At 46.7% G+C, this 13,767-nt stretch overlaps 6 protein-coding genes across 6 annotated transcripts; 4 read left to right on the top strand and 2 right to left on the bottom strand.

The window, feature by feature from the left end:
• Positions 1 to 77: 77 nt before the first annotated feature.
• On the top strand, positions 78 to 583 carry EDB91DRAFT_1263628 (uncharacterized protein; the record flags this gene model as incomplete). The annotated part of the gene is made up of 3 exons (XM_041324460.1): positions 78 to 201; positions 253 to 424; positions 472 to 583. Coding segments are annotated over 3 exons (408 nt in total), but the record flags the coding sequence as incomplete, so codon positions are not given.
• Positions 584 to 802: 219 nt separating this feature from the next.
• On the top strand, positions 803 to 1,465 carry EDB91DRAFT_58680 (uncharacterized protein). Its single transcript, XM_041327793.1, has 4 exons — positions 803 to 1,011; positions 1,061 to 1,106; positions 1,167 to 1,314; positions 1,373 to 1,465. The coding sequence occupies exons 1-3, from the start codon at positions 863 to 865 to the stop codon at positions 1,224 to 1,226; spliced, it is 255 nt and encodes an 84-aa protein (XP_041171443.1). The 5' UTR covers positions 803 to 862; the 3' UTR covers positions 1,227 to 1,314; positions 1,373 to 1,465.
• A 1,784-nt stretch (positions 1,466 to 3,249) lies between these two features.
• Positions 3,250 to 4,050, top strand: EDB91DRAFT_1166062 (uncharacterized protein). Its single transcript, XM_041319978.1, has 4 exons — positions 3,250 to 3,327; positions 3,379 to 3,691; positions 3,744 to 3,792; positions 3,853 to 4,050. Exons 2-4 carry the CDS (start codon positions 3,543 to 3,545, stop codon positions 3,928 to 3,930), a joined length of 276 nt encoding a protein of 91 aa, XP_041171442.1. The 5' UTR covers positions 3,250 to 3,327; positions 3,379 to 3,542; the 3' UTR covers positions 3,931 to 4,050.
• Positions 4,051 to 4,633: 583 nt separating this feature from the next.
• EDB91DRAFT_58568 (uncharacterized protein) lies at positions 4,634 to 5,005 on the bottom strand. Its single transcript, XM_041327788.1, has one exon. The coding sequence runs from the start codon at positions 4,888 to 4,890 to the stop codon at positions 4,666 to 4,668; it is 225 nt and encodes a 74-aa protein (XP_041171441.1). The 5' UTR covers positions 4,891 to 5,005; the 3' UTR covers positions 4,634 to 4,665.
• A 2,753-nt stretch (positions 5,006 to 7,758) lies between these two features.
• Positions 7,759 to 11,734, bottom strand: EDB91DRAFT_1239630 (uncharacterized protein; the record flags this gene model as incomplete). The annotated part of the gene is made up of 14 exons (XM_041321883.1): positions 7,759 to 7,925; positions 8,534 to 9,040; positions 9,097 to 9,270; positions 9,323 to 9,779; positions 9,835 to 9,931; positions 9,981 to 10,156; positions 10,182 to 10,341; positions 10,399 to 10,450; positions 10,482 to 10,636; positions 10,767 to 10,879; positions 10,933 to 11,078; positions 11,106 to 11,155; positions 11,181 to 11,462; positions 11,559 to 11,734. The coding sequence occupies 14 exons, from the start codon at positions 11,732 to 11,734 to the stop codon at positions 7,759 to 7,761; spliced, it is 2,712 nt and encodes a 903-aa protein (XP_041171440.1).
• A 1,216-nt stretch (positions 11,735 to 12,950) lies between these two features.
• Positions 12,951 to 13,523, top strand: EDB91DRAFT_1254261 (uncharacterized protein; the record flags this gene model as incomplete). The annotated part of the gene is made up of 1 exon (XM_041323785.1): positions 12,951 to 13,523. One exon carries the CDS (start codon positions 12,951 to 12,953, stop codon positions 13,521 to 13,523), a length of 573 nt encoding a protein of 190 aa, XP_041171439.1.
• Positions 13,524 to 13,767: the final 244 nt, after the last annotated feature.

Here is a 13,767-nt window from a genome sequence, read left to right as displayed (position 1 = left end):
ACGACAGTACTTCGATCATTGTACGAGAATTGCCAAATACTTAGTTGCATCCCTTATTAGAATCCCCCCAGTACTTACTAAGGTCATTCACTGGCCTATTGTACACGTCCAAAGCCGCGGCTTTCAGGCTAAGCCGGGTCGGCACATCAAGGCTCATTTTAGGTCAGACTACTGCGGTATTTGATTCCGGGCAGTGGGGGTGTCGGTAGAATCATTGTCTTCCTTCTTTCAAGGTCTGACCAACCCTCCTAGCCTCTATGACATCCATCCTACGCCGAGGTCTTGGTAACAACACCCGAGCGATAGCCATTCTTCAGCCTGGTACTCCTTTCCACCCCATATCCTCAGCAGAAAGACCCTGCACGCCCGCGGTCCGCGTTGGCGTTCTTTATGATCCTGTTCATGCCTTCCGTGTTGTTAATCAGTGGCCTTCTGCGCAAGACCAAACCTTAAAACTCAAATGTTGCGCAGGAGGTTCGATATCTATGGCGGCCGTGCGGAGCTTGATCGATCCAAGGATGGTCTTATTACGCAGAGTGTTGTTTGGGAAGTCACAACGTCTGATGAACGTGCCCATTCCTGACAAGTAATGCGAAGCCGAGGCCGCCCAGGAACCGGAGATTCATTCGTGCCCTACGACCCCATCGTGCCGTACATCTCCCTTTGAGCACTTGTCACATCAACTTCTCCTAACATTCACAGTTCTTCTCAGTCTGCGTAGATTATCATGTGTTTCGGCTCAATTGTTTTCGCCTAAAGTAGGGCATCCGAGCCACGCCTTTACGTTCACACTGGAAGCTTCAGCCTATAAATACCTGCCTGCTACTATGACTTTGCCTCATTCCCTTGCACAAACTGCATCATGTTTATTTCCTGCTGCATCCTGTTTACGCTGCTCAGCTTCCTCGCTGGCGCCAATGCGTGTGTAAAATGCCCAACCACAATCATGATCGGCGGTAGTCCCGTGGAATTACGAAGGACCTTCCCATACAAAAAGTTCACATATTGCTCGTGCGCCACACCCACACATCTTCATTGAACAAAGTCACTGATAAGTTAGCAGTTACAGTACCGTATTGACATCAGTGGAGTGTGCGTATAACACCGTAAGTGCCTTCTGGATATTGTGCAGTTCATCGTTTTCGGTTGACATGCTAGCGCATCAGGAGAGTGGCCGCCTTATACTAGTAGATGGGCCGCCTTGTCCGTTTACAGCATCTTGTTGAACGTGACGTGAAGAGGTGGGGGAGACGAGACACCCAACAGGAGGAGCAATGTTCGCCTGCAGGCAGTTGGGTGTATGCCAGTACTTAGGTCGCTAGCTGTTACGAGCAATCCCAAATACATACTAATCACATCTCGCCTTGGTCAGTCGCATCTTCCCAACCCCCCATTAGAATACCCCCAGTACTTACTAGAATCGTCCCGAAAACCATCCTATCAAATGTCATGGCAATAAATCAACTTAATCAGGTTATCATCAGTGATGCAACTTCAGGTGGTGACTCGTGAGTATCCGTCTCCAAGCTTCAAGTCCCACAGACGAAGCGACTTGTCATCAGAACTTATGTTCTACACAAGATCGAGGCACGAGAATGTACGTAGAATTCGGAGGTCTACTCCGGTGACTTAGTAAGTTTTGTAGCTTGTCTTTCTTGCTTCGTACCTGTACTCGCAAGTTTTTTTTGACTTCATTTCTACTTCACGCTCGTTTCGTGACCATGATCATTCGTTGTGTTTTCTGACTGCAAAAAAATACCAACGCATAGACCGTCACCATATGGGAAAAACTGCTACAGCGCGTATGGCGTCTGTATGATCTTTGAACTCTCGATCGGGCGTGGTGCTTGGAATGAGCTTCGACATTTTACTGGAGGTTGAACACGGTTGAGGTGGGCTTAGATGGAGGGATTGTAAGTGTCTTGCTCTTAGCTACAGAGGTCCGTGTACTATGCGTTTTATGCTGCTTCAGGACATCAACCTGCCTCGTTTTTTATAGACGCCCAGGACATTAGAGGCCGTTCGCCTCCACACCTCCATTACGTTTTATCTCACACTTTATGGCGGTATCTTTTGAGGGCGCACGACCTTCCTTCCAGCGTTCTGCTCATCGCGCATTCAATCTTGACTTTCGGCAACTCTAGGAACTGGTTTCAGTCTTTCTCATCTGCCACCCCTCTCCCAAATCCGTCTCCATTGGAATTCTGCACCCATACAAGCATTTAGCGGTGCAATCCGGTCAACTTGGCGAGCTCTCACCGTAGTCGAAGCTATGCGGAGAATAGCTGGGGGAGCTTAGCAAAGCAGAGGTCTGGCGAGACTCTAGTATTCATGAAGACGACTGATGAACACAAGGTACGACCATTAACATGAAATTTGCGCATCGATGTTTCTTTTTCTAATACTACCCTCTGGATGAGTTCATTGCCCATCACCCAGCTATACTCGTCGATGCAACATGAACTATCAATTTTTTTCTGACATTCCTCTCACCTGTGACCTCACTTGACTTGGTGAGTTTCGTTGCCGGCGTCTCTAAACACATGCCGCTGACTGACAATCGTCAAACTATGTAAGTTAGGACACTAAGGAGATCCTGGAGCGACCGCCAAACCCTGGTATATTTTATGGCACGTTCGCTGAATGTTTCCTGAGAAGCAGGTCCAATCTCCCCACACGCTTTGATGCAGTGATGAAGAAAGTATTTGTCTATCTTACGGATTCCATATTCTCGAAGTTTTTCTTATCGCGAGCTTCTCGGAATCAGCCTGCTCTGGCGCTCTGATACAACCCTCCTGGTATCCATGACATCCATCCTATGTCGAGGTCTTGGTAACCACACTCAAGCGGTAGCCATCTTCAGCCTGATACCCATTGCCGCCCCATATCCTCGGCAGAAAGTCCCGGCACGTCCATAGTCGACATCGGGCTTATTTATGATCCTGCTCGTTCCTTCCGTGACGGTGGAATGGTGCCTACTGGAAAGAGCCTCGGACCCAGAAACACATCCAGAGGATAATGGTGGTGAATGGATGACTGAACCTATGCTACGAACATGCCTAATGTACCTGTCTACGAGGACATCGGAGCCCAGGAAAGACCCCTGCCAGACCCTACCAACACAACGGTAAGCCAGGCCTCTGTTTTGCAGTTATGAAGTTGTCCGGACGGCGCAGACGGCCCTGCATGACCACATTTTTTTCACAATTTCCGCCAAATCACGGAGCGACTTTTTAACAGTGCTATAAACATTGATTCAAGGATGGTCATATTACGGAGAGCGTCGTTCACAACGTCCGATGAACGTGCACACATCTGCATCGTGCCGTACATCTCCCTTTGAGTGCTTGCCACATTAACTTCTCATGAGGTTTACAGTTCTTCTCGAGTCTGCAGAGATTATCATGCATTCTGGCTCAATGTTTTCGCCTAAAGTATGGCATCCCGAGCAACGCCTTTACGTTCATTCTGGAAGTCTCGGCCTATAAAATACCTGCCTGCTACTACTATGGCTTTACCTCATTTCCTTCCACAAATTCATCATGTTTGCTTCCCACTCCATCATGTTTGCGCTGCTCGGCTTCCTCGCTGGCGCCAACGCATGTATAGACTGCCCAGCAGCAATAAAAATCAACGGTAATGTTGTGAAACTACAAGGGACCACCCCATACGGCACGCTCACACATTGCTTGTGCGTCGTACCCACACATTTTTATTGAGCGAAGTCACTGATAGGCTGGCAGTTACCTCGACAACAATACCGGATTGTCAGCATCATGTACGTATTACACTGTAAGTGCTTTCTGGATATTGTACAGCTCCTTGTTCTCGGTTGACATGCTAGCGCATCAGGCGAATGGCCGCCTTGAAACCGGGGCGTCGACTTGTCCACGTACAGTAACTGTGAAGGATCGCGCCTGCCGGCCGTGATGCGAAGAGGTTGGGGAGACGAGACACCCAACAGGAGGAGCAGTGTTTGTCTGCAGACAGCCGGGTGTATGCCAGTGCTTAGATCACCATCTGTTACGAGAATTGCCAAATAGTCGCGTCCAATACCTTCAGTACTGCAATAAGGCCAGTACAGGGAATTATTATCAGTAGTTTCCAGTACTGCGCTGCGATGGCTCATGACTGCATGATCATCTCCCAATGTCTCATCTCTCGCATTCATCCCTGTCTCTCGTTTCAACACATTATGTATCCACCAGCGTTGAAACGGTCAATATCATTAGTAGAGTGACTCACCGACATATTAGTGGGACTCAGAGTAGTTTTTGGGACGCTCGCTAAAGTTCGCTAAAGTTCGCTAGAGTCTTACAGAACTCCCATAGAGCTACAAGGATCAGCCACCAACACACTCGGCACACATCGGCATGATGGCGGACTTAGAAACGACACTTGTGTATTTGCGAGGCTTGCATGCGCTACATCAGTAAAACGCACAGTTGCTTACCTTACTTATTTTTAACTTTTCTCATGCAATAAGCAGAAATAAGCAAGGGTGAAAATAAGTAGATGGCCAGTTGAAAAAGGCCACTCGTCGTCTGAATTTCTACTTTTATTTCACTTGTTTTACTTTTTGCAATTTCTCATTCAATAACAAGTACACTAAAAGCAGGTGGGAAAGCAAAAGAAGGGGAACCGTCCGAGTGAAAAATGCAGGAATCAAGGAGGCAACATACTAGGATCTGACATAGTAAATGTAGCTAGAGAGCAGGTGGAGGTACCAGCAGAATGAACGATTGTGAACAATTTCAACAAGTGCGAATGACTCCGAACGAGCGCAAACAAGAACAAGTACGTGAACAAGTGCAAATGAGTGTGAATGAGCGCAAACGAATGGATGTAAATGAGGAGGATAGCGGGAGGGCTAGAGATTGGCACGAACATCTGGATTTAGTTATAAAATCAAAATAATCGAAAAAAACTTACCAATTGTGCGAGCTGAACGAGTGCGAATGAACGCAAACGAATGGATGCAGATGAGGATAGCAGGAGGGCTAGAGATTGGTGCGAACATTTCCAAACGAGTGCAAACGAGTGCGAAAGGGCGCAAACGAATGGATGCAGATGAGGAGGATAGCAGGAGGGCTAGAGATTGGTGCGAACATTTCCGAACAAGTGCAAACAAGTGCGAAAGAGTGCAAACGAATGGATGCAGATGAGGATAGCAGCAGGTCTAGAGATTGGTGCGAACATTTAGACTTAGTTATAAAATCAAAATAATCGAAAAAAACTTAACAATCGTGCAAGGTGCCAGGTACAGAATAGGAGCACACATACAGAACGAGACATTCAATGACGTGCAGACGAGAATTTGACCAAAGTACCAGAACAAGAGTGACCAAGTCTGAAATGGCCGGTCTGGGTGCAAAGATGAGTCTGAAACGGCCGGTCTCGCACCTCAATAAGTGACTGAGTGAGAACAGCAAGCGAGACAATGAGTCAGGCAAGAGATCATCCTAGAATAGTTTTGTTTAAATATAAACAAGATTAGAATTTAAAAAAATCACTGCGCACCTTGAAAGCTTGATATATAGTAGCTAGTGCATGAAGCAATCATCAATGAGAGCAAAGGCAGAGAAACTGCGCTCGAAACTTTTCAAATCAAAAGTCACATGATACAAACAAACACGCACAAATGTTGGACTTGTAAAATTTCGATTGTTGCCCACTACACAGTATCATGATCGCGCTAGAATTTCAGGTGTCAAGTTTCTTGATTCCAGCAGTCAACCGGCATTACCAGACTGATGATCCCTTTAGCAAATTCTACATTGACAAATATACTGATAATAACACCTTTGGAATCTCGTCCTAAACTCTTGATTATATATACATTGTACTACTTATTCTTCTTAATTTGATTTTTCTCCATTTTCACTTGTTTGCCTTAATTTGCTTTCAGTAGTAAGGAAACAAAGTACGAAAAGCAAGAAGTCAGCTGGTCTAAACTTGTCATGACGGAATTTGAAGGCACATTAAGGAACATAAGGCCGGAAAAGGAAAAGGCTGTTTTACTGATGTACAAAGTTCCGAGGGTGTGTTTGATAGTGAATGGGTGTGTAGCAAATAGGAATAGGGACAACATAGCTAGCAAATCAATGTACTCCATCAGGAAAACCACCGGCTGCTTTTTTGACTTATTTTACTTAATGTCACTTAATTTCTGAGGGACGAAACTTAGAACATCGCTTTTTACACTTAATAGACTTTCTGAAAAGTGAATTCAGGGAGTGCTCAATTCACAAGTCGCGACCATTCAAAAAGCGGCAAAAGTTGTATTCAGTCTAATAAGTACTACAGAAAAGTGAATTCAGGGAGTGCTCAAATTCACAAGTTGTGACCATTCAAAAAGCGGCAAAAGTTCAAGTTGTATTCAGTCTAATAGTAAGTACTACACGAGCCTCATCTGGGTTCTGTTTTCGGGGGGTGTCAGTGCTGAGTTCTGGCTGGATCATTCATTGGCAGGGTTCCTAGTAGTGGTATGCGTGCTTGCGGTTCGTGGTGATCCAGAAGGACCGCACTATGGGAAAGCGGCGGTGCTCGTTGTCTGAAAAAAGAAATTGTTTGGAAACACTGATAATCAAGTTGCAAGTACGAATAATAGTACAAGTTCAGACCATCCACTCACCTATAAACCTATACATTGCGAACTTGATTGTGACTAAGATGGGCCCTCAGGATGCTGTCAGTGGCCCGCGCGTTGCGTAGATTGCGGATCACTGACACGTTCAATAGATATTGGTCCAAATTCTGACTCTTTTGCCACCAACAAAACCACAGATCTATCGCGGACTGAGGGCGAAGGTGGTCTGTTGTGGCGGATCAGGCTAGATGTGCCAGCAGATGTGGAGGATCAGCCAAATGTGCGAGCAGATGAGGCGGTTGGGCAAGGTGTAGCGAGGGTGGGGTTATGGAGGAGGCTAAGAGGGTTTTTGAGCCATTGGAATCGAGTGTTGCTCGAACGTATCCATGGCACGGCGTAATCCTCTGAGCTGCCGCAGACTGGACAAGGTATGAGGGTATATCTCATGTACAACAAATTGGGGATTTACCTTTTCACGTTAGAACGTGTTGCCAGGCATCGTGAAATGACTCGGCTTGCTGTATAAATTAGCGCTATATGAAAATGTGAACGTCTGACAGTCGACGATGAGAGTGATCTTGACTGAGGGCGTTCTCGACAATAAGACAGGGCGCGCATAAGATTCGGAGCTGCAAACTACAGCAGGCGCGCAATATCCCTTATAGAGGGCACAGTGGACAAATCTGGCGGGTGTAACAAGGCCGCACAGGTGCAGATCATATTCTTTGGGATGTGGGTGGATACCACCCTGTTCAGATCATATTCTTCGGGATGGTGGGTGGGTACCACTGCATGGTGGATTAGGGGAGCGGATGGACAGATCTGGCGAGTATAACAAGGCCACCCCTGTTCAGATCATATTCTTCAGGATGGTGGGTGGGTACCACTGCATGGTAGATTAGGGGAGTGGATGGACAGATCTGGTGAGTATAACAAGGCCGCCCCTGTTTGGATCATATTCTTTGGGATGGTGGGTGGGTACCACTGCATAGGGGATGCATGGGTGGATGAGGGGGCACAAACAAATCTGGCAAGCGTAACAAGGTCGCACCTGTGCGGATCATATTCTTCTGTGAGGTGGTAAATGAGTACCGCTGTGTGACAGCGTCAAAAGAGTGTCTGTAGTTGGCCTTTGAGTACTTATTTGAGTCTGAGTCAAACAGTCCTACCTAAGATGCGATCTTGAATGCATGATGATCTGCAAACTTGTTTATATAGAATGCTCGGAAAGCATCATAGGAGTCATAGTGTTTGAGGTTCTGTGGGATGGCATGTGTTCCGTAGATTGGGATGAGGTGCGCGGCGTGATAAATATAATCAATGTGAATGATTCCAACTGATGGAGAATGGTCAGTATCATATGAAGGTGTCATATCCCGTACCTCCAGATCTGGAATTCTGAATCTACTTCATTAAAGTCCAGTCCTCCATCTTACTATTCCGCCCGGTGCTCCGCCTTCATCTCCGCACTCACCCCTAACTCCTTTTAGATTAGCTATTGCTCCGGTTACCGGGTATGTCCTATTCCGCTATGCTTACTGATCCGTCCATTCTTACTTCATTTCCAACTTCACTGCTTTGATCCGTTATACTTAGTAATAGACTTTCCACATGCTTCGTACATAGCTCTTACCTTTGCTGACTGATTTACTTACATGATACCCACAGTATATAAACCCCTGTAATACTCTGGAACTTCTCAGTTTGAATATCATCTTAGTTCTGCTCATTCCTGCAATCTCCGGACTTGAGTCTCACCCCTTGTCCACCTCTGAGTCTTAGGGGTTAAACCTTAGGACTACTTCTCTGGTTCTACCTTAGGGTAGTCTAACCTCTGTTCTGTTTCTACTCCGGACTTCCGTAGTAGCCTTACTCTGCCCCCATATAGTCTTCCGGAGTTCCACCGAACTCCACTGACACTAAGTCCTCCGGAATTCCCCGGACTTCCGTCGGACTTCCCCTCTGTCCCCCGGAAATTAAGGGCATGTACTATCCACATCCCAGTGTCCTCGTCGGGTCTATCATCATTGGCTTTGTTGAACCAATGCACCACAGCACATGGGTATGAAACTGCTTCAAACGTCAAGGAGAAAAAACACATCACGCATGCTATGTCCATCCCCCTCATCCCTTCGACACCTGCATCTGTGTTCACAAACACACAGTCATATTGCGGTGCCTTGTTTCTCCAAAGAGGACAAGCATGAATATGCTCCCGGCGCATGCCACCAATCCTGCTGCGGTCGCTAGGTGCATAGAACATCAAAGACGCGGAGTTGAAGACTTGAATTTTGCCATCGATTCGAGGACAACTTGCAAGTGGGACTTCAGAGGGAGACCGCTGGTCATCTGGGTTGACTTGTTCGAATAGGAATTGGTGGAGGAGGTTGTAGAGATGGGGGATAGTGAGTTCTGCAGATAAGTCAGGTACAGTTCGTGCACGTGTGCGTTCTGCGCAATGTTGAAAATAAAATAAGGTCTTCGCAGTCGAATATGAGCTGGCTTACGGGGTGTTTTTGCCAACTGAACATGGGCCTGCACCAGTGTTGGGCCATCGATAATTTCACCCTCTTCATTGTCGCCCTGTATAGTGACGTCGAGGTCAGGGAGTGGCAGAATGCTATTCTCATTGGGTTGGTCGGGCTGGTCAGTATTAGGCTCTGTATTTAACTGCAACCACTCTAGTATATATTTTAAGTGAATAATAAAGATGATAGCACTAAAGAAACTCACTTAATGCTCGAAGCGTTTCCAACAGACAGGTGCCATTCAGCATCCCGCGGCTCTTGAAATCAACACATGAGGCTGCAAGTTTATCAAGGCACTGGTTTGTCACCAGCATTTGACCAAGGGCTTTGTAGCGACTCGAGCACCTCCATGGTTCCTTTACGGCTTTAATGTGCTTTGTCTTGGTGATCGAGGAACAAAGACCATTGGGTGCGCCAAACTGTCGGATAAGGAGGATGTAATGGGAACAAGAGTGTTGTCGAGGGAGGGAGAATGTGAGAACGACACCCATGGACTCAAAGATCTTCCTGTAATGATGGAATCGGTTGAGAGCGTCCTGGATTTGAACCAGTATGGATTCCATGATGATATTATGCCATACGAGATAGCAGAATTCAAGAAATGCACGAAATGTGCAGACCACATCCGTTGGGACGTGACCTTCAATGGCAGGTAGATAAACCTGAACTGTTGTTAGTCTGGCAGTCACAATGTCCTAGAAATAATGTTGAATATACCTTCATAAGCGCTTTCGAATCATCGCCGGTCCATTGTTTGAATCCTCGACCTTGTGGAAAACGTCGAAGACCTGAGAATGAAGCAACCGCAGCGATTCTTCCATGACATGAGCTTTGAAACATCGAATTTAGACAAAAGGACGTACCTTCGATCTATATCGTCTTGGATTTTCTCTGCTCCTTTCTTTCCGTGCACATGGTGCAGATATTTTCCAACCCACTCAACTAAATGATCCTTGAAGGTCCCCTTGATCAATTGATGTAGGAGGTCCGGCGCGATAAGTTTGTGAATATCAGCTCGAGGGAAGTCATTTGTAAATGGCTAGGAGGAATTAAATACTATGAACTGCAGTTCTATGAGAAGATGCATGACTTATGATGAGGTCGTTTATGATCCCATACTCGTCCCACAGATCAGTAGATGTTACTTCTTCAATGAGTGCTTCTGTATGGTCACGATTGCGACACAACGACTTGGAGTCCAAACTTTTGCGGTGTGACATACACCTGTATATTAACAATGGTAAGGCGGAAGGTACATTACAATTACTACTAGGAACATACCTTGGACACCAAGAGCGCACTATACATGCTAATAGAACCTGCTCTTCATAATCTGCAATATATGGCCCAAGCCCATAGATTACACTGCCGATAGTGCCCGTCACCAAAGTGCACAACCTCTGGTTTGGTCATGCCAGGTCTTAGGTTCGCAAGAATCTTCGAGATAGACGAATGAAAGAGTTGCTGGCGATATTTCCGATATTTTGGGCAGGAGGCATGCTCCTTCATAGCTGCTCCACTGTAGTTAGCACAGAACAATAGTAGTAGGATGAAGATTACTTTTTGGCATAGCTAGGAAGCCAATGATGGCAACAGCATCATGATGTGCACGCCAGACATTATTATGAACATTCCCGATTTATACATACAGCGGATAGTAATCGTTGGCGCCAGTTGCCACTGAAACTGTCGTCTTTTCGCTTCCGAGTATAACCAGAACAAAGGTTGAGCCAGTTGTATCTGGATCTTTGGAAATAATATCCTACCAAAGATTGTCAGCGTGTATAGCCACATAAAACAAGAAAAGAGAAATACTGCTTGGTTCCAGGCCCAGTTGCAGGACATGAAGTCCTGCCATTGGCGTTCATTGCTGTCAGTCGAGAACTCACGGTAGGGCTGGTAGTCCATCTCCGTGGCATAGTCTGGGTTTGCCAACATGTTCTGAATGACCTCATGGGGGTCTCAATACCAAACATCATGAGATTGACCCATCCACGGTGGTACATTGTGTTCCGGCTTCTCCCCCGTGTACTGGACCCTGAAAGATTGCCATTTGACATCACCCACCAGGTGTACTGTTAATGGTTTTATGTAAATCATGGCAGTCCACAAACGGCGGCTTGTCGTTATGTTTCAGGAGGGTTGCAGCCCAAAGATCCAATAAGACGTTGATGTCCCCGGCAGACATCTGGTTGCACATGTACAGGAATTCGGCAGTCTCGAATTCGACATGATCCCAGTATGGAGTCCAGTCATCAGGCGATTTGCTTGGAGGTGGCATTGGGGATGCTCCTGTCTTCAAGGAATTGACCTGTCGCATCACAAGGATGAGCTTGTGTAAATACCTGTGTTAATTGCAACTAGCTGGAAAAGGACCAAGAAATGTACCATTTAGTTTCGGGTGATAGTTGTGGTATAATGTATCACCCGGCCCCACAAACTGTGTGTCCAGATTATCAGGCTCATTGAGAGCCTGACCCACGTCAAATAAGCCTGCGGAGAAGTCATCATGTCCTGCAAGGAAGTCATTGTGTGGTTCTTTGGGCTCGTCTTTCGACTGTAGCAGTATGCAAGATGCTGGTGGTAGGAGCTGATATGAATGTTGGGTGTGAAGCATTCCAGTGCTTTTTGTGCCCTGCCTGAGTCTTGAAGTAGCGGTCACATTTTAAGTACCCACATGGAATCTGAAGGGCACTGTGGTCCCTGCGAGCAGCCTTGGGCATCCTATGGTAGCCAAGTTGAAGAGCTGGTCGAGAACACGTGATAACACTAAGTTCAACAGTACTGTGTAACAAAGTCCGATTAGTGTGTGTACACCAGTCGGTACTTGTTTGGGAGCTTATGAGTTTTTCCAACTTCCAAGCCCGCCTTTCTCGCTCCAGCAAAAGTTTTGCCCTTCATCTAACTTCTGTTAGGTACCGTGCTGGCTCGAGAGGCAGAGGGGTCGGCGCTTGGCTTCAGCTCTTGCGCTGCGCCCTTAGCCAAGTATGTGCCCCAAATTTGGAGTGGGTCCGACATTGTCTGACGATAGGACAAATGGACCACTTTGGTCTGCTTGAGGGTCAGAAAGTAAGAGCTGCTAGCGGCAGGGCCGACTAGGAGCGGAGTGGAGAAGACGGGGGTTGATGCAGAGGGTGGATAGGAGCAGTGGGAATGTTTGGCAGAGGCGGAGAAGGCAGGGGGATGATGCAGAGGGACAAGGGAGAATATTGGATAGGGGTGGAGTATATGGAAAAGACTTAGAGCTCAGCTCTAAGTTGGAGCGGGGGATCGGAGGGTCGGAGGTGACGACAAGTTGAAACTTGTGTCCAGAGGAGGCAAGGTCCTACTGAGAATTCTCACAAGGTGTAACTGCGAGAAGACAAGTAATATTAAGACTAAGGAAAAATATCTAAGTACAGGATATGTTATATACTTCTATGTGAGGCAGTGATCAGGATAACTATGTAGTAAAGCTATGTACCAAGGATATAGTTTGTAAGTACTTTACATAGGTGAAGACATAAGTCGGAGCGGATATCAATATGTACGCGTCGGATCAGTGATCGGGCGGTAATAGGAATTACCGGTGATCCGGAAGTAAGAGTCTATGTACCTGAAGGGGAAAGTATATGTCTAAAAGGGGAAAGGGGTCCAGTTGAATGGAGAGGTTTATGGAAGGGGACCGGTTGAGTGGTTGAGTGGAAGTGTAGGGCGGAATGCGGGTTTTGTGATAGAGCGGAGCGGAGGATGGATGGGGCGGAGGGGGTCGGAAAGTGGGGTGGATATCAGTATTGGAGCGGTCGGATCTGGTATATGACAACTTCCCAAGTCATAAACTCATCTCCTCAGTCATGTCTACCCAAAACGCTCCCCGTTGCACCCGTCCATCAAATGCAACCACTCGGCCTGGCCAGATAGTGCTTGACGCAAAGATCAAGAGGTGTACCAAGGCACAAAAGGCCACCGCCAACCTTACCCTCAAGGAAGCGCAGGAAGCACAGGAAGCACAGGTCCAAAAAGGGTTGGAGCGCTTAGCTGGTATGCAAAATGAGATGGAGAAAGCGCAGGAAGAATTACTCAACAAAAAGGTGATCCCTGTTCGGCCCAAGCCAAGGGCTTGTAAGGCGACTAAACCTGTAGTAAGGAGTGGTGATGATCATACTGACAACATGATGGAGGCTGATGAGGCAAACGACCTCCAGGAGGCTGTCGAGACTGTGGAGGCTGTTGAGAACATGGAGGATGGAACCACAGGAGCAAAAAAGAGGAAGGTAACAAAGAAAGGCAGAAAGCTGCTGATAAAGGACACTATCAGTAACATGCAAAAGAAGATCAACGAAGCACCATCAAAATTGGAAAGTGACACTGATAACGCCAATAACGTGGCACGTGTATCTGATGGGAAAGATACACCAGCACCATAAGGCTTCCTTTCTCTCACCATCTGATGTTACTTCTCACTGAATCAACATTGTATTTCCTCAATCTCACTTCCAGTTTCAATGCTACCACTCAGAAATTCGCATTGGGTGGCTGGGTGACCAATTGGATTTCAGGTGTCAAGCCCGGAAAATCAGAACCCATGTCCCGCACATCCAGCATTTCATTTTCAACTCAAGCGCCTCCAACATCAATTTTCTCACAAGGCACTGCCTCCACTGCAGCAAC

The sequence above is a fragment of the Suillus paluster genome (genome assembly GCF_016628075.1).
Source record: "Suillus paluster strain FC165 chromosome Unknown EDB91scaffold_103, whole genome shotgun sequence".
NCBI lineage: Eukaryota > Fungi > Basidiomycota > Agaricomycetes > Boletales > Suillaceae > Suillus > Suillus paluster.
This window is presented reverse-complemented; position numbering and strand designations above follow the sequence as displayed.

Bases quoted from the DNA above. Each gene is read 5' to 3' on its own strand.
- EDB91DRAFT_1166062 (XM_041319978.1), top strand. From the start codon at position 3,543: ATGTTTGCTTCCCACTCCATCATGTTTGCGCTGCTCGGCTTCCTCGCT. The intron at 3,692-3,743 runs GTGCGTCGTACC...ATAGGCTGGCAG, and splicing joins GGCACGCTCACACATTGCTT to TTACCTCGACAACAATACCG. The intron at 3,793-3,852 runs GTAAGTGCTTTC...CTAGCGCATCAG, and splicing joins CATCATGTACGTATTACACT to GCGAATGGCCGCCTTGAAAC.
- EDB91DRAFT_58568 (XM_041327788.1), bottom strand. From the start codon at position 4,890: ATGTTCGTGCCAATCTCTAGCCCTCCCGCTATCCTCCTCATTTACATC.
- EDB91DRAFT_58680 (XM_041327793.1), top strand. From the start codon at position 863: ATGTTTATTTCCTGCTGCATCCTGTTTACGCTGCTCAGCTTCCTCGCT. The intron at 1,012-1,060 runs GTGCGCCACACC...CTGATAAGTTAG, and splicing joins AAAAAGTTCACATATTGCTC to CAGTTACAGTACCGTATTGA. The intron at 1,107-1,166 runs GTAAGTGCCTTC...CTAGCGCATCAG, and splicing joins TGGAGTGTGCGTATAACACC to GAGAGTGGCCGCCTTATACT.